General features: G+C 45.2%; 2 protein-coding genes across 2 annotated transcripts in view; one reads left to right on the top strand and one right to left on the bottom strand.

The window, feature by feature from the left end:
- Positions 1-10623, top strand: part of RNASEL (ribonuclease L (2',5'-oligoisoadenylate synthetase-dependent)) — a 19981-nt gene extending 9358 nt beyond the window's left edge. The window contains exons 3-7 of the mRNA XM_010853121.1: positions 2722-2807; positions 4231-4436; positions 5320-5449; positions 7646-7776; positions 8423-10623. Of these exons, the coding sequence (XP_010851423.1) occupies positions 2722-2807; positions 4231-4436; positions 5320-5449; positions 7646-7776; positions 8423-8567 (698 nt within the window). The 3' untranslated portion in view covers positions 8568-10623. The remainder of the gene's footprint in view (positions 1-2721; positions 2808-4230; positions 4437-5319; positions 5450-7645; positions 7777-8422) is intronic.
- A 10620-nt stretch (positions 10624-21243) lies between these two features.
- Positions 21244-24676, bottom strand: part of RGSL1 (regulator of G-protein signaling like 1) — a 60390-nt gene continuing 56957 nt past the window's right edge. Inside the window, exons 19-21 of the mRNA XM_010853131.1 lie at positions 24181-24273; positions 23087-23153; positions 21244-21967 (exon numbers count right to left, since the gene is read on the bottom strand). Of these exons, the coding sequence (XP_010851433.1) occupies positions 21931-21967; positions 23087-23153; positions 24181-24273 (197 nt within the window). The 3' untranslated portion in view covers positions 21244-21930. The remainder of the gene's footprint in view (positions 21968-23086; positions 23154-24180; positions 24274-24676) is intronic.

The following is a 24676-nucleotide window of genomic DNA, read 5'->3' on the forward strand; positions in this document are numbered from 1 at the left end:
CCAAAATCACTGCAGGTGGTGACTGCAGCCATGAAATGAAAAGACACTTGCTCCTTGGAAGAAAAGTTACGACCAACCTAGACAGCATATTAAAAAGCAGAGACATTACTTTGCCAACAAAGATCCATCTAGTCAAGGCTATGGTTTTTCCAGTGGTCATGTATGGATGTGAGAGTTGGACTATAAAGCAAGCTGAGTGCTGAAGAATTGATGCTTTTGAACTATGGTGTTGGAGAAGACTCTTGAAAATCCCTTGGACTGCATGGAGATCCAATCAGTCCATCCGAAAGGAAATCAGTCCTGAATATTCATTAGATGGACTGATGCTGAAGCTGAAACTCCAATACTTTGGCCACCTGATGTGAAAAACTGACTCATCTGAAAAGTCCCTGATGCTGGGAAAGATTGAAGGTGGGAGGAGAAGGGGACGACAGAGGATGAGATGGTTGGATGGCATCACTGGCTTAATGGACATGAGTTTGAGTAAACTCTGGGAGTCGGTGATGGACAGGCCTGGTGTGCTGCAGTCCATGGGGTCTCAAAGAGTCAGACACGACTGAGCGACTGAACTGAACTGAACTGAACTGAACTTCAGGTGGAGCTAGGTGTCATCATGGCAACACAGAATTTTAAGAGAAACCTCTTTTTAAATTTGTATAGAGAAGGGGAGGAGAAAGCAATGGCACCCCATTCCAGTACTCTTGCCTGGAAAATCCCATGGACGGAGGAGCCTGGTGGGCTGCAGTCCATAGGGAGCTAAGAGTGGGATACGACTGAGCGCCTTCACTTTCACTTTTATGCATTGGAGAAGGAAATGGCAACCCACTCCAGTGTTCTTGCCTGGAGAATCCCAGGGATGGGGTAGCCTGGTGGGCTGCTGTCTATGGGGTCCCACAGAGTTGGCCACGGCTGAAGTGACTTAGCAGCAGCAGCAGCAGCAGAGAAGGGGAAAAAAAATCTTAACATTTGTAGTTTGTTTCCTCCTGCCACTTAAGAGAGAAAAAGAGCCTTGATGGGCTACAATCTGTGGGATCACAAAGAGTCAGACAGGACTGAGTGACTAACACTTTCACTTTTCATGGGAAAAAAAATCAAATGCTAGAAGAGATGTGAAGTGTTCATTAAACGCTTTCAAATTTCTGTAGCAGAAAACACCAAGTGGCTTAAATAAGTGAAGGGAATTATTGAAATAATTGAAAACAGTCTGTGATTTATGATGTGCACCCCGTCTGCTCCTTAATCTCCATGCATTCCTATCTGGAATTCTCTCTTCCCTTTCTTCCCCATTCCACTCACCTATCCAATTTCTACTGATCTTTTCTCTCTAGGCATCTCTTCCTTTTTTTTTTTGGCCTCACCCTGAGGCTTGTGGGATCTTAGTTCCCTGACCAGGGATTGAACCCATGCCCCTTACACTGGAAGCGTGGGGTCTTAACCACTGGGTCTCCAGGAAATTCCCTAGGCATCTCTTCCTTAATGAAAACTTCCCCCTCTCTATGCAGCCATGTAGTTCTTCTCATGGTACACTTTTAGGGCATCCTGAACTTTTGGCTAGCATTTTCAAAACTGCAATTAATGTTTAGCCATGTATTTATCCCTTTACTATCAGTCTCATTGCCCAGAGACTCTAAACTCTGTAGAGCAAGGACTGTGTTCTCCTTCCTCGCCATCATTTTTTCTCTCATAAGACATTTGTTGAACAATTTGATGGGTTCATTTTTGTTAGACTCTGGATTTCCCTACAATGCTGAGGTCCAAATTCATAATGAAAGGGCTCTGAGTACACAGTTGCACTGGCTGGTATCTGCGGTTACCCAGCCTTCCTTCTCAGACTCCTTTAAGCCACCTCTTTGAGGACAAATCACCTTTCACTCTGTTCCCCACCTCTCTTATCCCTGTTTCTGAGAACTCAGTGGCTTCCTTCAAGGGAGGAAGATGCTGAAGGGGGGAGGGAGGCAACGACTCATTAGAAGCACGTGGTTGACTCATGGTCACAGATGACAATGTCATAGAGGGCAGTGGCGAGTGGGCTTGATTTGGTGGAATGCTACGCTAAGGTGGTGCTGGATTTGGACCCTTCGGCTCTAAGGTCCAGTTGTTCTTCAGCTATAGGACGTAACCTTAACTCTGGCCAGCAGCTTCTTTACAAGTCTGTGCTCTTTGACCCCAGGAATTGCATGAAGGGGGAGCTGGCTATACTTATCCTCTTGCTTCCCCAACCCGTGGCTTGGGATGTGTAAAATGTAAATCTTGCTCTTGGCAGATACCAGTAGGTCAAAGAACGCAGTGCACATGACTGTTTTGAAAAGTAAACAAGGCAGATATGAGCTCATCATTGTCTTCCTCAGTGATGATGGATTGTACATTGAGTTACAGATTTATGTAAATTAATTCTAACATGGGGATTGAGGATTTTCTTTTTTAAAAATGTATTTATATATTTTTTAATTGAAGGATAATTGCTTTACAGTATTGTGTTTGTTTCTGCCAAACATCAACAAGAATCAGCCACAGCATACATGTCCCCTCCCTTTTGAACCTCCCACCCACTCCCACCCTCTAGGTTGTTACAGAGCCCCAGTTTGAGTTCCCTGAGTCATACAGCAAATTCCCATTGGCTATCTATTTTACATATGGTAATGTAAGTTTCCATGTTACCCTCTCCATACATCCCGCCCAAGAATAAGCAATTTCAATGCATCTCCACAAACTCTCCTTTAGATTCCAAGAATGGTGCTTGCCTGGCAGATTTTGATAAAAGCATCAAGGGGACTGGAGATCCACAGGAAATCAAGAGAGATCTAGAGGTAATTTCTAGAAACAGTTTTCTTTTCCATCTCTCTACTTCCTCATTCGTTCATTATCTTACTTCCTGTGGCTGATTAAAGGACGTTCCTATTTTGCCTAGGAAAGAAAGAAGTTTCAAGGCATTTCCCTGGTATGATGGCCCTCACTCCCTTGCAGACAACAGCATCTCTCTGGGTGGGTGTGGAGTTGGTCCTTGCTGTGGCCGTTTCTGTGTCTCTTTGCATGTCTCTTTACCCTCACAGGCTAAATAGCAAATACATTGAGCATGCCACATTTCTTGAAGAATTACCTCCAGGAGATTTCTCCAGAATAATTCCACAATTCCTGTAGGAGGTATTTGCTGCCTGAAGACAAAGTAAATGAGATTTCTTTTCCCACTCTATTCAAATGCATGTGCTAAACTCCTAGGAGGGCCAGATACTAAGGCCCTCTGAAGCACATGGGAATGATGGGATTGATCCCCAGCTCAAAAGAGACTATACTTGGCCCCACAGGTTAAGATCCTAAATAACTGTTTCCCCAGAGAGGAGACAAAGCAGGAGACATATAGCCTCTGTAGACCACAGCTCCTGCATAGACTCTGAGCCATTAGGGCAGCTGGCCCCTGGAGTTCTCCAGGGTGCTGAACTTCCAACCCAATTGGTAAGAGTTCTCCATCCATGCCTGGCCTTTCTGGCTCAGTGGCTCCAGATTTGAGCTCCTTCCCTGACTGGTGTCTTTCTTAATGCAGAAGTTCTTGTGCTGGTCTCCTCCCTAGTCTTTCTTCCCTGCTATGTCCTGACTCCTGGGGTGTTCACTGTGTTCTTCTGGACCTGGTCTGGCTCTTTAATGTCCTGCCTGACACAGGCCCAACCCAAAGTCCCTGTTCCTAGCCAGACTCTGAGCAACCCCCTCCCCTTGTTTAAAACCCTCTCCCTTTCCCTGGTTTATCTAAAAATTCTATCTGTACTTTGAGGTCTAGCTCAAATTCCTCTTCCTCTACACAGTCTGCTCTGACAGCTCTGGCCTGGGATTATCTTTTGCTCCTTATAAACCTAAACTACACTTTCTTGAAGAGTTATCCATGCCCAAGCCCATACCCAACCTGTGGGCTCCTTGAGATTCTACCCATTTTCCATTTGCTCATAGCCTGTGCCCCACCCTCCAAAGTTTCCCAAATAGAGTGCTAATTCCTAAGCACTTTTGACTTGATTTATGGGCTTCCCTGGTGGCTTAGATAGTAAAGAATCTTCCTACAATGCAGGAGACCTGGGTTTGATCCCTGGGTGGGGAAGATCCCCTGGAGAAGGGAATGGCAACCCACTCCAGTATTCTTTCCTGGAGAATCCCATGGACAGAGGAGCCTGGTGGGCTACAGTGCATGGGGTTGCAAAGAGTCAGAAATGACTGAATGACTTTCATTTACTCATGGCTTCTGTGCAGGCCCTGGGACTGCTGGTCCTGTATGTGGTAAAAAAGGGAAACGATTCTTTTGAGATGTTGAAGAATCTAAGAACTGAAGAGTTGATTGAGCGTTCTCCAGATAAGGAAACTCGGGACCTCATTCAGCATCTGTTAGTCCCTGGGGACAATGTGAAGGGCCATCTGAGTGGCCTGCTGGCTCATCCCTTCTTTTGGAGTTGGGAGAGGTAAGGAAAACAGTGTATATTACAGGCCTCTAGGATGGAGATGGTGAGTGTATTAGTCAGGGCTCTTTATATTGGGTTGGCCAAAAAGTTCATTTGAGTTTTTCCATAAGATGTTACTATAGAAGAACCGCAAAGAACTTTTCAACCAACCTGATATATATACAAAATAAGGAAATGCCTCATGCAATACTGGGGCTGAGAAGTTCCACCATCTGCCCTCTTCAAGCTGGTGACCCAGGAAAGTCAGTTGTATAATTTAGTCTGAATTCAAAAGCATAGGAACCAGGAGAGCTAAAGATGCAGATTCCAGTAAAGGTCTGAGGGCCTGAGAACTTGGAGAACTGAGAGCAGGAGTAGAACCATGTCCCAGCCAAAGTGATCAGCAGGGAGGGGGCAAATTTCCCCTTTCATTCTGTTCAGGCCATCCATAGATTGGATGATGCCTACTTGCACTGGGAAGGGCTGTCTGCTTCACTGGTTCAAATGCTAATCTCCTCTGGAAACATCCTCACAGACACACCCAGAGTAATATTTAATCTAAGTGCTGTGTGTGTGGTTGGTGAAATTAACAGATGAAATTAACCATCACGGTGAGGTGGGCAGGAGTCAGACTGGGAATTAGCAGACCCAGGCTTTTCTCTCAGCTTGGAATTTCCTGGGAGGACGTCATCAGAAGAGTGACTTAACTTCTCTGGATCTGATTTTCTCCATAGAAGAATAGAAAAATGATTTGGGCAAAAAGAGACAGCAAGTGCTCTCCTAATGTGCAGATTGTTTAGAGACATGCTTTTACTACTCTTATCAAATGCCAAAATCTAATAGTTTCCTCCTTCTGGGAAAAGTGGGAAGGGTGGAATGATCATGATCATTCTGTCATTCTCAGCCGCTACCGGACCCTCCGGGATGTGGGAAACGAATCTGACATCAAAACACGAAATACTAATGGCAAGATCCTCCAGCTTCTGCAACCTGAAACATCTGAACTTCCAAGTTTTGCCCAGTGGACAATTGAGGTATGAACAACTCCTATGGTCTGGGAGTTATTCCAGGAATAAGAATCTGTGTCATGTGTTATGTTGGTTTTCCTAACTTTTTTATACTATGAGCCTGGTTCAATCAAGGGGTAAGAGGGGTTTTCCTTGCCTTCTTCCCATCCCAGACCCCCTCAGCTCTTCTGGGTCTCTGCTGTAGGCGAGGTTCTCCTGAGATATTTATCTAGGCTCCTCTTTAGGATGGACTTGTCACAGCCCACAAGCCTTTTCCTTTTCTGTGACTCTTTCTCTCAAGCCTTATTTTCTGAGTGAGGTCTGACTAATAATTCTATTTCCACTGTGACACGAGCAGCTGATTAAATAGAGTTTAGTCCAAGGGAGGTACTTCCACAGGGGCATTTCCATCCAGGGAGCCTGGCTGCCTCTGATGCCAGTGAACAGCCCAGCATTGAGCATCCACACACCCATACCTGCTTTCTGGATGAGAAAACAGAGAAACAAAAAACAATCATCTTTCAAATTCCTTCTCTTCCAGAGAAGGTCCGCCCAACTTGAACTCAATATAGTGGAACATGGGCTTCCCAGGTGGCACTAATAGTAAAGAACCCGCCTGCCAATGCAGGAGACACAAGGGACGTGGGTTTGATCCCTGGGTTGGGAAGATCCTCTGAAGGAAGGCATGGCAACCCACTTCAATATTCTTGCCTGGAGAATCCCATGGACAGAAGAGCCTGGCAGGCTACAGTCCATAGGGTCATACAGAGTCAGACATTGCCGGGAGCCCGTGAGGCATTCCACTCGTGACAAAGGTCATGAGGAAGGAGGCTCGACATACGGCAAGACATGACTGAAGTAACTTAGCACACATGTACTTATGGTGGAGCATAATAATTAATCACTCATTCAGTCTAATTGGCACCATCAGAACTTTCACTATTATTAATTAGAAGACATCTGTCAAATACAAGTATGTGTTAGGACCACGCGAGGTCATGGATATACAAAGCAGAGTATAGCATCCAAGTGGGGCTGAGAGACCTACAGAAAGGATGGCTGAGGGATACATGCTGGGTACCCCTGAGACATAAGCAGAGCATTATGGGAAAATCCATAACTCTCGTCTTTGAGTGGGACCAACATCTTTCATATCTTGGGCCTGATGTAGGGCTCTGCTTCTCCCATACCTCCTTGTTTCTGGGTCTCATTTTGCTTTCCTTCCCTTGTCTGCCTCTAGATCACAGGTCACACTCATAATTGCTGGCTTAATCTGTCTTTCCCGCTGCCCAATAAGTTCTGCAAGGAACTGGTGGTACCACTCAGGCAGCCTTCTAGTCACCAGTTACTCTTCCTAAGGGACCCTCTGGCTTCATGGTTGTTGCATCTTATTCTCTTACTCCAAACTATTTCTAAATATCAGAACTATCTACAAAGAGTGTGAGCACAAATAGCCAGTGGGAATTTGCTGTATGATGCAGGGAGCTCAAACCAGGTGCTCTGTGACAACCTAGAGGGGTCGGAAGGGGTGGAGATGGGAGGGAGGTTCAAGAAGGAGGGGACATATGTATATACTTATGGCTGATTCATGTTGCTATATGGCAGAAACTAACACAATATTATAAAGCAATCATCCTCCAATTAAAAATTTTAAAAATAAATGAAAAAAAAAGTGAGAGCACAAAGAAGAAGGCATTACTGATATGAGAGCAGCTGCCCTGGGACACCTAGGGACAAGGAGAAACATGTAACCTTTGGAACCATAACTACAAACAAAACAAAGAACAGCCACACTCACTACGGCAATGGCTGCAAGGCCTGGTCTCAGTCAGGACAACCCTCCTTAAAGAGGCGATGTAATCAGGTTTGAATTTGGAAAGGTGGCCTCAGGATAGCAGTACTGTATAGTATAATGAGCCAATTTCCTCATGTAGTAGCCAACGATTTCCTAAACCGTGTTTTACTGTAGTTAATTTCTATGAAAATAATTCTCTTGGAAAATAGATACACAAATTTAAAGTTATTTATGGTCCCACATCCAAATACAACCACAATTAGCACTATGGTGCACCGTGTTTACTTCCATTCTTTTCTATTAATTTGCTTTATTAATTAGTGGTAATTTTAACCTATATTCAAATTTGTATTCTGCCTTTTTGTATTAACATTCTATCAGATTTATTTTGTATTGTTACCACATTTTTGTGTAATTTTTTTTTTTAGGTTGACAAATCTGTGATGAAAAAAATGAATGCGTTTTATAAAAAAGGGAATACGTATCAGAACACTGTAGGTGACCTGCTGAAGTTCATCCGGAATGTGGGAGAGCACATTAATGAACAAAAGAATATAGAGTAAGAACTGTTTTCACTCTTATAAGTCATATATGAGATGAGAATAATTTAAAAATTCCGGTTCGAAGTTTACATCTGCTATTGGATGGAAAGAAGAAAACTTATTTTGATGAAGGGAAAGTCATTCCTCCCTTCTGTTTGGAAAAGGCCCACCGCGAGGGTCTTATAGTCGATGATGGACGTTCCCATCAGGCTCTTGTCTTCCTTTTCCGTTTTTGTTGAGCCTGCTTCTAATGAGAAGGGACACAGGAGACTGGGTGGCTGCGTAAAACAAATGTACATTGTGAGTGTAGCCCCATGTTAATTCACTTAGCTTTTGCTCCCCAAAACCTCAGTTGCAGACTCACCCAAAGTCTGCAGTTTTCAGGGCTCTTTTGGATTTCAGCATTGTAGATAAGGGATTGTAGAACTGTATTATCTCCATTTTATGGATAATAAAACTGAGGTGCAAAAAAGCTTAAGTTGCCCAAATTTACTGTTAGATGAACAGTCAGGAGATGAATCTTGCTCTGTCAGATTTCAAAGTCTTTATTTATTCTGCTATAGACACCAGGGGAGCAAAAGAAAATCCCCAGGGCCATCTGCTGTAAAAGGGAGGATGCAGAGTTTGGGGCAGGCATATCAAAATATTTCTGTTTCATTTCAGGATGAAGTCAAAAATTGGAGAACCTTCCCAGTATTTTCAGGAGAAATTTCCAGATCTGGTCATGTATGTCTATAAAAGACTACAGAACACAGAATATGCAAAGCATTTTCCAAAAAATCTCAACCTGAACAAAGCCGACGTGTGATGCAATTGGTGGTGGTGAGCAGGCTGGCCAGCCCTAGTGCCTTTTGAATTCAGGGAGGTACAGTTTTGCTGTGCGAGTCACAACTCTCTGGGCCTCTTGATTTTTTATTTTTATTTTTTGGCCATGCCATGCAGCACGTGGGATCTTGTTTCCCCCATCAGGGACTGAACCTGGGCCCTCTGCAATGGAAGTGTGGAGTCCAGCTGCTGGACCACCAGCGAATTCCCTGGGCCTCTTGACTAACCTGGTTGCTTGTGAGTGATGAATTGGATAGCCGATGTGCCAGTTCCTGGCGCAGTGCTCAACATTCTCCACATTCACGACAACAAAAAGCGTATGCTCAAAATACTTTGGTCCTTAGTAAAGCTTAGTGGCAGGAGCTGAGAGGGCATCCTGCTGAGATGGCATCCTCTTGCCAATTGCACCGAAGGAGTGAGTTCCTGGACCCCTAATGCTTTATTTTTACATCAATTATCTCATGTAATTCTTCCAACGACCTTGCAAGATAGGATTAATGTCCCCATTTAGGAACTGAAGAGCCCGACAGACTCAGGGAGGTTGAACAACTGGACGCAGCTTATACAGCCTGCACAGAGTGCCGTATAAACGGACGTGGAGCTATTAACTCTCACTCGGTCACCTTAGAACTCAATGACTAGCTCAGAGGTCTTCTGCATGAGACCCAAAAAGAGTAGGTCAAAGGGACTCTAAGTGGTTCATTCGTTCCATTCATTCATTCATTAATATTTGTTGAGCACTAACTAGTATGTCTAAGCACCAATTATATGAGCCTCGTCCCTTCTAGAATCACCTGTGCTGGTTTCCTATGACCTAAGGTACTATTTTTGAACTGTTGACAATCTTGCCCTTCAGAGGCCATTTGGCAGTTGAAATGGCTTTCTGAGCAGAGGGTAGGGGGTGGTACTGGTGTTCTAATAGAGGTCAGGGATGCTGCTGAATGCTCTATGATATACGCAGGACAGCACCCCGCAAACAGAATGATCCAGCCTAAAATATCAGTGGCTTGAGGATGAGAAACTCTGCCTTAAGAGGCTGTGACACCTCTGAGCTGGCTGGGAGCCCAGGACTGTGGAGTGTGTGGCCCACCTCACAAAGGAGTGACCAGAGTTTGATGTCTTGCTTTAGGATCTGTAATGAGACAGCACCAGGGTCACCTCCTCAGGAAGTCCTCTGAAGCCCCTCACTTTCCACACCCGAGTCTGAGTGTCCTATCTGCTCCCTAGCACCCATAGCCACCCCAGAGCATGCTTCTCTCCACCCAGAGCATGGTTCTTCCTCTCTGGAATCTAAGCTCCTTAGGGCCCATGATATATTGATGTGTGTTATTACAGCCTAGCAAAATGTCTGCCACATGGCAATGATCAATAATTATTCATTGAAAAATGAACGATCCATCTTATAGATGAGTAATATTTGTAGATGACATTTTGATGGTGTTTTATAATTTATAAATTACACCTGCATATTTTATCTTTTAGTTTTAAAAATAATCCTGTAAGCTAAGTGTTACGATCCTTATTTCGCAGATGAGGAAACTAAGGTTAGAGACAGATTGATTTACTTAATGCATAGGAAATGTGACTATCTCGATCTGAAAGGACTTTCTGGCATGAAGTCTGATTTCTTTCCATTTATCCTCACTGGCCTGACGTGCTGCGGTTCATGGGGTCACAAAGAGTTGGACACGACTGAGCGACTGAACTGAACTGAATCCTCACTGTGGTGGTGAAGATGAAGCTTTGTAATGAAAGGAGCTGGGGAAGAACATGTCTCTTAGGTTCTTTTTAAAAGGAGGTGGGGACTTCCCTGGTGGTCCAGTGGTTAAGAACTGCCTGCCAATGCTGGGAACAGGGGTTTGATCCCTGGGCCAGGAAGATTCCGCAAGCCAAGGGGCAGCTAAGCCCCTCGTTGTTGTGTGCCACAGCTACTGAGCCTGTGCTCCAAAGCCCATGCCATAACTAGAGAAAGCCCACAGCACTGACGATCCAGCACGGCCATGAATAAACAGATAAATAAAAATTTTAAAATACATACATAAAAAGAAGGTGGTCTCTGTATAGCTCAGGGAACTCTACGCAGTGCTCTGTGGTGATCTAAATGGGAAGGAAATCCAAGGAAGAGGGGATATATGTGTATACATATAGCTGACCCACTTTGCTGTATAGTAGAAACTAACACAACACTGTAAGGCAACTGTATGCCAATAAAAAGAAATAAAAAATAAAAAGGAGATGGTATCAACTTCCCTGGTTGTCCAGTGGTTAAAACTCTGTGCTTCCAATGCAGCAGGCACAGGTTTGATCCCTGGTCAGGGAACTAACTGGCACCTCAAGCAGAGGTTCCAGTTACACAGAGATGAGGGGAGCTTGCCTGCCTAGAATGCACTAAACAATTGTGCATGCCTCATGGCACAGCCAATGGATAAATTAAAAAATATTAAAAGGAGATGGTCTAAAACAGGTGTTATGGAATGAAATTAACAAGTGCTGAAAGAAACTTAAGACTTCTCTTTAAGGTTTCAGGAGCAGTAGTTTTAAGTTTTCAAAGTAAGATTTGATTTTCTGATTTGTAGTGAGTACCTAGATATGACAATCAAATGTCCATTAGTAAAATTCAGTAAAACTTTGAATTATCTGAATATCTGATTTTCTTTTTTTTTTGGGGGTGCCATTGCCTTTTATTTTATTTATTTATTTATTTTTGTTCAGGATGGGGAACACATGTATACCTGTGGTGGATTCATTTTGAAAAAAAAAAAATATCTGATTTTCTGAGTGACATTTCCACTTTAGAGAGTGGTGATATCTATAGTAGGAAATGCTCAATGATTAACTCCTGGGTAAATTTTAAGAAAGGCATTCTGCTCTTTAGTAATGGGAAAAGGAACCTAATTTTAGCTCCCCATTAATCTGAGACACCCTGGGTGTCCTTGTAGAAAAAGATCTGATCATTTTTCTCCCTGCTTTAATTCTCTAAGGGTTTCTGTGCATATGCTACAAATATTTCTGATTCAGTTGCCATTATCACAAACATTTAATTGAGCTTGTAGTTCATGTTAGGTACTGTGTTAGGCACCGTGATTCTGTGCATGGATTTGTCAAGCAGAGGTGCCAGTTACACAGAGATGAGGGGAGCTTGCCTGCCTAGAATGCACTAAACAAGCAACATAAGAGAGAAAATTATGTTAAGAATAATCATTACCACTTCTTGAGCACCCACTGCCTTCTAGAGCCGAATACTTTTACATATGACATCCCGAAACACACATGACATTGCCATAAGATGCAATTATTCCCATTTTATAGAAGATACAACTAATGCCCAGAAAGGATTGCTAAGTATGGGTAGTAAGTGGAAGAGCCAAGGTGCAAACCCAGTTCTGCAAGTCCATAGAGTGTGGTTTTTCTGGACAGCCAAAGATGGCTTTTCATCATCCTTTTCATCATCTAGTCCTCAGCTACAGGAGTTCAGGTAGGCTGGGTGGTCACTATGTGGATGTGTCTCGGGGCTTTTCATCCATTCCTTCATTAAGCCTAGGAGGTCAGAATTACCCATGACCTTCAGAGCAACCGAATCCAGTGGTCCTTCTCTGTCTTCATTAAGCTTATACCACAGCTGATTCAGGTAACTGTTCTCTTGCTCATGCCTCTGTCTTCTTTAGCATCCTCACATCACACTCACCTGCTTTCCTTCCCCACTGGCTGTTCCTCCACACTGTCCTTTGCCAGCTAGCTCCTCCTCTGCTCAAACGCTAAACACTGAGTATCCCCCAAATTAATCCTCAAGCAAGTCACTCTTTTCTCTTTCCCCGTAGTGTTCTTTTCAAGAGCTGTGACTCGTATCATCATAAACAGGCAGATGATATCCATGTTCTGAAATTTATGTACCTAGTTGCCTACAAATTATCCGTCTTTTGCTTCTTTTTTCCCCGCGCCCCCACATCCAGTCTATTAACAAATCCAGTAGATTCTCGCACCAAAATAAATTCTAAATCTGTTCACAGCCATTTGTGTCTGCTGTGCTCTGACCATCATCATTTCTTGTTGGACTGAAACATGAGCCTTGAAATTGGCTACTGTGCTTTCGTGCTCAACCTCCAATAATCTTTTATCCACAAAGTGATCTTGAAAAAACATGGGTCACATCAGGTCACTTCCCTGAGGAAAATCCTTCAGTGACTTTCCATGGCAATTAGGATAAAACCCAACTGTTGCCACCATATGCAGGGCCTTATATGAGCAGACGGCATCTGTATTATTGTGCCCATTGCTTTGCTGTCTTACCTGGCAGGCTCAACTCCTCCCATACTGGCCTTGTCTCTGTTCTTCGAGAATGCTGAGACCTTTGCCTCCTGGAGGTTGTGGCTCTTGTTCACCCCTCTGCCTGGAATTTGTATCTAGTTCCTTTTCATCATTTAGTTCTCAGCTACAGTGTCTGTACTTTGATGGGCCTTCCCCTATCCAAAGTTGTTCCTAACTGTCATTATTTTTGAGGACACCATAGCACTATCTGAATTTTATATGAGATTATAAAATTTTTTTCACATAAAAAAAAAACCTTTCTTCTTCATGATGATGAGAACATAAGCTCCGTGATAGCAGTAATGCTGTCATATTCACCATTGTATTCCATCTCTGACACTTAGTACAGTGCCTGGAACAAAGCAAATTTTGATATATTTTTATTGAATGGAGAAGTAAATGCTTCTATGAGTGTAATATGTCACCATTAAGTTAGAATTATCTCATTATAAGCCTTTCTTTAATATATAAACATCTAGAAGGTCGAGATTTTTTTCTTGTTCATTGTGTTTGGCACTGAATAGGTGGTTTGGTAAAATTCATTGTTTGGCTGATCCTTTGGCCCCCGGGGGCTCTGTCATGTTAATATAGGTCTCTCAATGAATGCTGAGGGCCTGAAAAATACACAATTGAAAAGTGTGACAGCAGGTGTCGTGTGGGAGGCAGCGAAGGACATTAGGACGCTTTCTGGTGTCTCTCAAATTATTTCAAGACATTTGCCTGTAAGAGAAGCAGACGTCAGGTCCCTAACTTCCCCTGGCCTGTGGAATAACCAAGTGGTGATAGAGTCAGGCCCATGGACTTGACTGTCTGTCGTCCCTCCCACCAGCCCAGCTTCCTCTGAAGTTTGTTTACAGATGAAACTTTCTTTGGTATTATCTTGCACACACTTAAGGCAACAACTCTACCCCATGTGCTGTATTCAGAAGTAGGTGGCGTTTATGCCTGTTTCCCTGGAGCCTGGTACAGTGTCTGACATGTTATAGGTGCATAGGAGATGCTTCTTAAATTCACTATAATTGATTTTTGAAGGGTCCCTCCTGCAGCATGGGAAACTGGTAAGTCATGGGGCTCACTCCAAGGGCAGCTTCTTCTCATTGCCCACTCGCCTCCACTTTACGACAGTGGGGTTTCAAGATGCTTTGGATAAAGTGCAGCAGAACCTTCCTCCAGAGGAAATGTTGGGAAACCCAACTTTCCCTTTGGGCTCTCAGGGTTGCCAACATGGCCAGCGCAGTGCCTGACATACAGGAGGCACTTAATATCAATTGCTGCTATTGTTAATCACCTAGCTCATGACAGGCTTGCAGCAAATCTTTTATGCTCCTTCTCTCTTCTCCTATTGCAGGAAATAGAAATATCAAGAGGGAAAAGTGTCACAATGTCTCATTTCTTCCACAGTGTTTTTCACCGGAGTCATGCTTTGAGTCATGCTTTAATTGCTTTATGGACTGTTTGCTTAGCTTAAGAAAGGCTGATAACAAATAGAAGTGAGTGGAATAAAACAGGGGGATTGGATTTTCAGAGGCTCTAGAGAAACATTAACAGGATTAGACATTAATAATACTTATTGTTTTTAAAGATTAGTATGTGCCTATCACTATGTTTATCCCTAATAGAAGCCTATGAAAGCTTAACAGAAGAATCCTAAAGTGATTTCGTGTTTCCAGGAAGGATGAACTCCAGTAGGGAGAACTATCAATGCAGAGACTTTCATTCTCTTTCTCTCCTGAAAATTCTCTCCTCTTCTGGAGTATTAGGTAGGATTCTGTTTTTGTGATTTTGTAAAATTGAGATAATCAAGTAGGATTTTACTTAGTAGCTCTTTTAATAAAGCTCAAATGAAAGTGACTGAAGTATGGTATTTCTTTCACGATAAAGCCTCAGTGGCCAGAAATCCAGGAAGGAGGTGATTATGCCCCATGAGTCATGGCGAGAACAGTGTTTTGCTATCTTCAGTGATTAACGAACAAGAAACACTACAGTGAACAAACCAAGATCTCTGTCCTCACAGAGAATTAGAGAGGTGGAAGATGGAATTAAGCATTAATATAGGTATGGGGTCACTAAGAGTCGGACACGACTGAGCAACTTCACTTTCACTTTTCACTTCCATCCATTGGAAAAGGAAATGGCAACCCACTCCAGTGTTCTTGCCTGGAGAATCCCAGGAACGGGAGTAACCCCAGTGGGCTGCCGTCCATGGGGTCGCACAGAGTCAGACACGACTGAAGCGACTTAGCAGCAGCAGCAGCAGCATAGGTATACAGGGACTTCCCTGGTGGTCCGGTGGTTAAGACTCTGAACTCTCTATACAGAGTTTGATCCCTGGTTAGGGAACTAGATCTTGCATGTTACAACTAAGATTCAGTACCGTCAAATAAATAAAACAATAAAATGCAAAAAATGATATGGCACACTAAAAGGTGATAATGACCAGGGATGAAAGTGTGGTAGATTAAGAGGTTGGAAATTAGAAAAAGTGAAATTAAAATAGAGTGACCAGAAGAAAAAACCCTCTGTACTCATTCTCATTATTATCTTCTTCTCTTCTTTGGGCTTCCTGGTGGCTCAGCTGCGATGTATCTGCCTGCAATGTGGGAGACCCCGGTTCGATCCCTGGGTTGGGAAGATCCGCTGGAGAAGGGATAGGCTACCCACTACAGTATTCTTGGGCTTCCCTGGTGGTTCATCTGGTAAAGAGCCCACCTGCAATGTGGGAGACCTGGGTTTGATTCCTGGGTTGGGAAAAACCCCTGGAGAAGGGAATGGCTACCCACTCCAGTATTCTGGCCTGGGGAATTCCATGGACTGTATGGTCCATGGGGTTGCAAAGAGTTGGACACAACTGAGTGACTTTCACTCACTCACTTTTCTTCTCTAGCAATAAACTATATATGGCACGTATCATTAGTTCTTGAAACTAGCTCTGTTAGAATCATCTGGGGCCCGTCCTAGACTAATTAAGTCAGAATCTTGGTGGGGCCCAGGCTTAAGCTTTTCAAAAAAAAAAAAAGATATCTGGAAACTTCAGGCTTCTTTCTGATCCAACACATAAGGAGCTTAGAAATCATCACTCTGTTCTCACGGTAAGTAAAAAGTTGAACTGAAGAATCAACTCCTCTTCGATCTGTCAGAGAAATGAAGTCACAGGACATATGACTACTCCCCAAGCGAGAGAGATGGATACAGAGAATCCTAACTTCCAGAGCAGAAACCCACCTCGGCAAGAACCAGTAACAGGATAGTAAAACTTAAGTTGTCACGTCAGTTCAGTTCAGTCACTCAGTCGTGTCTGACTCTTTGTGACCCCATGGACCGCAACACGCCAGGTCTCCCTGTCCATCACCAACTCCTGGAGTTTACCCAAACTCATGTCCGTTGAGTCAGTGATGCCATCCAACCATCATCCTCTGTCATCCCCTTCTCCTCCTGACCTCAATCTTTCCCAGCATCAGGGTCTTTTCAAATGAGTCAGCCCTTCGCATCAGGTGGCCAAAGTATTGGAGTTACAGCTTCAACATTAGTCCTTCCAATGAACACTCAGGACTGATCTCCTTTAGGATGGACTGGTTGGATCTCCTTGCAGTCCAAGAGACTTTCAAGAGTCTTCTCCAACACCACAGTTCAAAAGCATCAATTCTTCAGCACTCAGCTTTCTTTATAGTCCAACTCTCACATCCATACATGACTACTGGAAAAACCATAGTCTTGACTAGACAGACCTTTGTTGGCAAAGTAATGTCTCTGCTTTTTAATATGCTGTCTATGTTGGTCATAACTTTCCTTCCAAGGAGTAAGCGTCTTAATTTTATGGCTACAGTCACCATCTGCAGTGATTTTGCTGCTGCTGCTGCTAAGTTGCTTCAGTCGTGGCCGACTCTGTGTGACCCCACAGACGGTAGCCCACCAGGCTCTGCCATCCCTGGGATTCTCCAGGCAAGAACACTGGAGTGGGTTGCCATTTCCTTCTCCAATGCATGAAAGTGAAAAGTGAAAGTGAAGTCGCTCAGTCCTGTCCGACTCTTAGCGACCCCACGGACTGCAGCCTACCAGGCTCCTCCATCCATTGGATTTTCCAGGCAAGAGTACTGGAGTGGGTTGCCGTTGCCTGAGCCCCCCAAAATAAAGTCTGTCACTGTTTCCACTGTTTCCCCATCTACTTGCCATGAAGTGATGGGGCTGGATGCCATGATCTTAGTTTTCTGAATGTTAAGCTTTAAGCCAACTTTTTCACTCTCCTCTTTCACTTTCATCCAGAGGCTCTTTAGTTCTTCTTCACTTTCTGCCATAAGGGTGGTGTCATCTGCATATCTGAGGTTATTGATATTTCTCCCGGCAATCTTGATTCTAGCTTGTGCTCCATCCAGCCCAGCATTTCTCATGATGTACTCTGCATATAAGTTAGATAGGCAGGGTAACTAATGAATTTCTGGAGGCTCAGTGTGGACAAGTCTGAGAGATGAAAACTCCAGAGGGACTCCACTGTTAAAGGGATGGTAAAGGCTCACACCTCCATGGACCATGTATCCTATTGGAGGAAGTCCTTTTAGAATTTTCTCAGGATTCAGCTCTTCGGTTATACCACTCCTGGTCAATCACTTTCTTCATGTTCTGAGAGGTTAGGGGAAAAGATGGAAAGAGGGAACCAGCAACTAATGTCCCCGCCCCCAACTTGGTGCCTGGTCCCTGTGGAGTGCACTTGGCCTGCAAGACTTCAGGTTACTCTCCACACAGCTCTATGAGGGTAGACACTGTCACCTCCATTTCACAGAGAAGGGTGTGGGGAATTCAGGGAGGTTGAGTAATTTGCTGGTGATCACAGAGTTCCTAAGGAATGGAGAGAAAACCAGCCTGCGTCAGGGGAAACTGGAACTCTGAAGGGAGGGCAGCAGGGCCTCCTGCTTGGGCTCTGCTGGCCAGGGGAGTGCCCATGTGCCAGAGACTCTGGATGACAATGGCTGGCGCCTGGTTTTGATCCAGAATAGGGAGTAGTATTTCTACTAACCTCTTCAATTGGAAGTGACCTTAGGAGTCTTCTGGGAAGTAACATCCCTGTGCCCTTTAATGAGACTATGGGAGGCCCACGATTATAAACATGGCTGTCTTCTATTCTGGTTAATGATATGCGGAGCTCGTTGAGGAGCAGGGGTGAGGACCGGCCCCCCGAGGTGCTGCACAGGAGAGCGCCTCTCTTCTGCAGTGACACCTGGGTCATTTGGAGCCACTCATGATGATGGACTACTGCTACAGAAAGAGGGCCGATTTATATCACTTCTAGGCCCACAGAACTGAAAAGCTTCCGGAAGGTGGAAGACAGATCTCTCTCGGGCTCTTTTGCTCTGTTTCTTTCTGTCAGCCTTTAGTCTGAATGGGTTATATGAGCTTCCTTTAAAAAACAGAAAGTTCTGAAAGCATCAAGCATTACTGGAATATGAAAACGTTTCATAAGGAAATTTGGATATTTCTTCTTTGTTGTGCTGGTCACAATTGTATTGATTACTAATTCGATTTTCTGGTCAACAGCACCATCTACTCTAATGGACTGTGAGGTCAGCGTAATTGGCTGTAAGGTCAGGGCAGCCATGAACTGCATATTCTGTTTTCTCCACTCCATTCTCACTGCCCAGCACAGTTCGCTTACAAATGCTTTCAATGTGTATTGACGGCGCAGCTATTACATGCATTACTGGGCTAGGTGTTGGAGGTATGAAGAACAACAGGACATGGTCTCTGCCCTATAAAAGTATATAGTCTAGTAAGCAAGGCACAGACATGCATGTTAAGTCACTTCAGTCATGTCTCACTCTGTGCGACCCCATGGACTGTAGCCTGCTTGGCTCCTCTGTCCATGGGATTCTCCAGGTAAGGATACTGGAATGGGTTATCATCTCCTCCTCCAGGAGATCTTCCTGGCCCAGGGATTGAACCCACGTCTCTTACGTCTCCTGCATTTGCAGGTGGATTCTTTACCATTAGCGCCTCCTGGGAAGCCCATACACAAACAGGTATCTCTGAGAAGTGGGGGGAAACTGTTGCAGAAACAGAAGGGTAAAAGGAGAAAGGAGATAATCAGAAGATGTCAGCGCTGTGATGTCTCTTATCACCCAGTGGAGAAGAAAGGGAAGGTCATTTTAGATAATCGTGTTGCTGGAGGTTGGAGTTCATGAGCAGGAGGGGCAAGAGATGAATGTGGAAACCTAGCCTGTGGTCGAGTTGTCAACGGTCTTGTGTCTGCCACTAAGGAGCTGAGGCTTTTTCAACTGGGCAAAGAAAGCCTGACAGTCAGCAAGGAAACAAGACCTTAGTCTCCAATCACAGGGACTGGATTCTCCCAACAACCTGAACTAGCAAGGACATGGATCCATCCATAGAGCTTCTATAAAGGAATGCAGTCCTGCACACCTTGATATTAGCCCCATGAGTCCTAGGTCAGACTTGTTACCTTCACAACTGTAAGGTAATAATTTGATGTTGTTTTAAGCCACTGAGTTTCCAATCATTCATTATGGTAGCAACAGAAAACAAATACAAGGGATTTCCCTGGTGGTCCAGTGGCTAAGACTCCACATTCCCAATGCAGGGGGTCCAGGCTCGATGCCTGGTCAGGGAACTAGACCTCACAAGCAATAACTAAAGTCTGCATGCCGCAACTAAAGATCCTGCCCGAGGCAACTAAGATTCAGCACAGTAAATTAATTAATTAAAAAGAAAAAGAATACAAGGGACAAGAGTAGGCCAGCTTCCTTACCTGTCTCTTCTGCCTCAGCCCTTTCCTTAGAGGTCCGTGGCCCCTGTAGGTCTATTGTGGGGACATCTCTTTCTCCATTCTGATGACCCAGGACCCAAACATAATTTCACAGAAAAAGCAATAGCTCAAAGCAAAAACTGCAGCTCACTGGGCTGTGGACCAAGCTTGCCCACATCCAGGTTTTGCTTACCCTGCACATGTTATAAAAATTCTAGACATCTCATTCTTTTTTATTTTTCTTTTTCCTTCCTTCCCCCTTTCTCCCCCTCTTCCTTCTCTCCCTCTTTCACTTTCTCCTTCCTTTTCTTTCTTTCATTTTTTCCCAAGTAAAGAACTCTGACAGCACTGGGTTGGCAGCTCGAGCTGACTGTCAATGTCCCCTTTGAGCTCATCACAGGCTCTACCACCTTGTTATCCCTTGGGGGTTACTTTACCCTCTTACATGACCCACCTGAATTCTACAGGTGATTGACTTTGGGACATTTACCTACTTCTGGTATTATCTCTAACACCAGATCTCTGAGGATCTGAAGTTTCTTATTCTCTCACTTCAGGGATCTCTGAAGCAATCAGAAGCAATCAGTAAGACTCAATGAAAGAGTACAGTTTTTTCCTACTCAGACTGGTCCTCCTAAGTGCCACGCGGCCTTTTAAATAACATGTTTGCAGATGCTTGCACACCTGTGCATGAATACACCTATGAGTGAGCATGCAGAGAGAGAAAGAGAAGTGAAAAACAAGCAAAGATCACAGTTTTGAATGACCCACTGAACAACCTTTCTTTTCCTTCAGTGGGACCCACTTACTGCCAGCCTATGGATCCATGCTTGCCTCAGGCCACTGCAAGGGTAGGCAGGCAACAGCCCTGAGTTGGTATTTTATTAGATCCTCATCCGTCACCTTGCTGCTGACCTGACATCTTCTCTGGTTCCACATTCTGATTCCTGTTCTTTTGGACCAAGCTCATTCCTGGCACCTCAGTTTCAGTAACAGGGCTCTTCATCCTTTTCCTGGCATCTTGCCTTAGTTTCTTGCCTGAGTTTTGGGAACTGGAATTCTGTCTCATGCCCTCTGCTGCTTCTGTTAACTAAAGTCCTTTTCTGGAGCCCTGGCTCTGTTTGGGGAGGAGGAGGCCTTACTCCCTTCCTCTGGATCCCCTTATGTTGGATGCTTGCTCTGCTGGACTTTGTCCCAGCGCCCAAGAGGCTCCCCACTCCTTGCCTCTATCCAGACCCGCCCTAGGCATATTCGCCTACAGTGTTCCTGGACCCGTCATAGTCACAGCCCCACCCAGATGATTCTACAGTCCTGGGTGGGCATGAGCCCTGCTGTCCTCACATCTCAACACTTATCATCTTAAGAAAAGTCTAGGGAATAAAGGTCATCAGCAAAGCAGGATACTTTGTTTGGAAATTAGACCAGATACTCCAATAAGCTTTCTAGTTTTTCCTTGTCCCGCAACCCATGGAATCAAAGAGCCACGTGGAGGGCTTATTTAGGATATTCTGACCCATTTTGCTCCCAACTGTCTTCAAAGGACAGAAAATGGGCCTGGCCACTCAGATGACAGTAATTTGGCTTATAGGCTAGACATTTTCCTGAGTCTCTTTATTGATTAATTTGGCAAATGGACAGAATTCCAGGGAAGAACTCTTCCTTTGGTGTAGAAAGCTGTGCAGATGGTCACCATGCAATGAGAACTGGCCAGAGAATCGGAAGTGATGTGTTCTGGTCCAGACTCTGAATTCATTTACCTTCTCTGTGTGCCAGTTCTTCATCTATTTAAAAATTAATGATCTCAGACATGGTCACTCACAGGGTTGTGAGGATCTGCTGAGACAACAGGGGTGTGAGTCATTGTCCGAATGGGAGGATCTTTGCAACAAAAGATCTGATCTGATAAAACAGTACCTTGCTTCCTAGAGTGTTTAATGCCATCTGCACATAGGTCTCCTGGGATTCTTCAACCACCTTGCATCAAGGATTTGCTCAAGGCCATGTGGCTGCAGAGTGCAACAGGTGTCCAGACCCTGAGGGTAGGTGTTCTGTTGCACACCCACCATGGAAAGACTGTCTCTGACTCCAGGACGGGATGGGATTGGGGGCAGAGGTGCTTCTCTCCACTCCCATCTTAGCCACTGCAGTCTGGTCCCGCCATATCCGGGCCGCTCCCCCACTGATCTTTCCGGGGGCAGATGGCGTCAGGGCATTTCATTTCTGACCAGAAAAGGTTCTGTCAGTGGGAGGAGGCTTCTGAGAGATGATGTGCCTCTGTTGGGGTCTGACTTGATTACTTCCTCTCCTTTTTGGTGCTGGGTAATTTTGGTCTGAAGGAAGAGAGAAGAGTGGCCAGTTATCACAGTGGCATTGAGGTAACTAGCACTGTACTCTCTGCTGGTTGGTTGCTGTCCTCCCCTTTAAGTGAGGTGATGGCCAAAACCGATACCCTTTTACCCCCAGCATTCTTATCCTCATCTTCCTCTTCAAGAACTTGTAACTCTGAAGCAACCCATTGCCTTTCTGTGCAAAGAGCCCCCAAGTTTCTGGCTTGTCTTCCAGGCCCCAGCATCAGCAAATGATACTTGGGCAGCTCCAAGCCCCTGTTGGACTAGCAGCAGATCTGAGAAGGTGGGATGGCTGGTGAGAAGCCAGGCCTGCCATTCATAGAGCCTGCTGTCTATAAACTTGACCTTCCAGTAGCTCTTTGGCACTGTTTCCATGATGCCCCTAGGGATTCTCCTATAGCCCTAACTTACCATCAGTCCTGCTCTGATGCTTGTACAGAAGTGAGTTAAGCTAAATCAGATTTTGACAGTCTCAAATCCTTTCCATCCTTATTGCAATATCTGGCCATGCAGGAGAATAGCTCTTCTTTCCTGTCTTATACATTGTACTCTGGAGGACTGGAGTATTAGTGTGCTATGTTGCTTCAGTCAAGTCCCACTCTTTGCGACCCTATGGACTGTAGCCTGCCAGGCTCCTCTGTCCATGGGATTTCTTCAGGCAAGAATACTGGAGTAGGTTACCATGCCCTCCTCCATGGGATCTTCCCAACCCAGGGATCAAACTCATGTCTCTTACATCTCCTGCAAGGCAGGCGAGTGCTTTACCCACTAGTACCACCTGGGAAGCCCCCAGAGTATTAGGGCAGCCAGCAACAAAAGATCATGTGCGACACTTCCCCCAACAATAGCATTCTACTGGGAGGTGGGTCAGGGGCTCCATTTTCTTAAAAGTGTCCGTTTTGATGGAGGTGGGCAACAACCCATAGAGAAACCCTTCCCTCACTAGCCTGACTATAAGCCTCTTGAGAGGCTCAGCTTCTTGGTTCTGTATGCCAAGGGGTGTCGGGATGTGGAGCTAGGTTTCTCCCCCCTCTCCCATCGTATACTTGGACAAAGCAACTTCTTCTGAACCAAAGAAGAGGACTTCCAGTTCATGCCTACCCTGGGACAGGACACAGCTGCATGGCAGAGATCGCATGTCTTGACTGAGTAAAGATGCTAGATGAAGCTAAAGACAAACACAGAGAAAAACACATCAGCACTAATGGCACAGGCACTCATCGGAAGGTCATTCCAGGACAGCCTCCAGGGAAGGAGTCGGGAAAGGGAGGGGGAAGCAGTGGTGCTCCAGGGACATTTAGGAGCCTCATTTCTGGGCTACGATATATATATTTTTTGTCTTAGGAGACATTTCATTTGGATGCAGAGGTCATGATGCCAACCTCATAGATCCAAGGAAGTAAAATAAGGAGATTAATCTGCCAGAGGAGCACTAGAATCACAAGACTTTAGGGCTGTTTGGATTTTACAGATCATGGGAATGTTCTGTAGCTGCCTCCCTCATTAAGCAACAAGGGCACATAAACGGACAAGCAGGTAGGGGAAGCTGGCACCTCATGCCTTTGGGAAGCAGAGAAGCAGTATCTCCCAACCTGGAAACAAATGCTGACAACTGGGATAGAAAGGAAAGGCTGGTTGGGAGAGACCATGTAGACCACAGAGGCAGGTTTAGTGCTTGGGGGTGGAATTGGCTCGAGGCTGAAGATGGGGAAGAAAAAAGGATATAACAAGGACCCCAAAATGTGAAGCTAAAGCCAGAGAGTTTATTACAGGGATAAGAAGATCAGTAGCAGGAGCCTCTGGAAAGTAGATGGTGTGGGGTGGAGGTCCTGTTTCAGTCAGCAGGTACTCTCAGTGGGACGAAAATGTTCCCATTGGGATGTTACTATTGTCTCTTAATAAAGATCACACACCATGCCCGGAAATGGTCGACAGCCAGGAGAGAGACAGAGAAGCTTAAGGCATTCCCCTTCAAGGGCCTATACCAGGAGCCATCGTCAGGAAGATATAATTATTCAAATGAGAGCTGTGCATGGAGCCCTGGAAGGGTGGTCAGGAGACCTGGTTCTCACCCCCATCCCTTGTGACTGGCAGTCACTCCCATTGTGGGGGTCTTGGTCTCTCCCTGGTCAGTAAGGAGGCTTGGCCTTCCCGTCACCCTCTAAATGAGCAGTGGACTCCCACCTCCAACTCACAGTTTTGGACCGAACTTCCTGCCGCGTCCCGGGGTTGAGGCCGCAACCACTCAATGCCTCTGCACAAGGTGAATCTGAGGATGGCTTGGTCTCCTGGAAGGAAGAAGGGGCACACAGCACAGTGGGGCCCAACAGAGTAAGTCTGCATACATCAGCAAGAGAGGCCCTGTGTGCCATTCTTCAGATTACAGGATGTGAGTCATAGAACACTACCTCCACCCCCACCACCTCTGCAACGGAGATCGGGGGCGTGAGGCTGAGACAGGGAAGCAAGATGGCCCAGGACTCTCCAGGCTGAGAACCCAGGGGGCCTGACCCTTAGCTCAAGGCGCCCTGCTGCCCTCTTCAGACTTCTGAAAAGATTTGGGCATTTGCTTCCTGGGAACTCAGCAGGAGGAAGGGAGCCAAAGGCTGGACGCTCTGGGGCCACTCCTAAGGGACACTTTCTGGCTCTTCCGAGTGAGCAGCATTTGCCCTTCCTGCCTGCCCCCCTCCC

This window comes from Bison bison, unplaced genomic scaffold, assembly GCF_000754665.1.
Source record: "Bison bison bison isolate TAMUID 2011002044 unplaced genomic scaffold, Bison_UMD1.0 scf7180017864322, whole genome shotgun sequence".
NCBI classification, from domain to species: domain Eukaryota; kingdom Metazoa; phylum Chordata; class Mammalia; order Artiodactyla; family Bovidae; genus Bison; species Bison bison.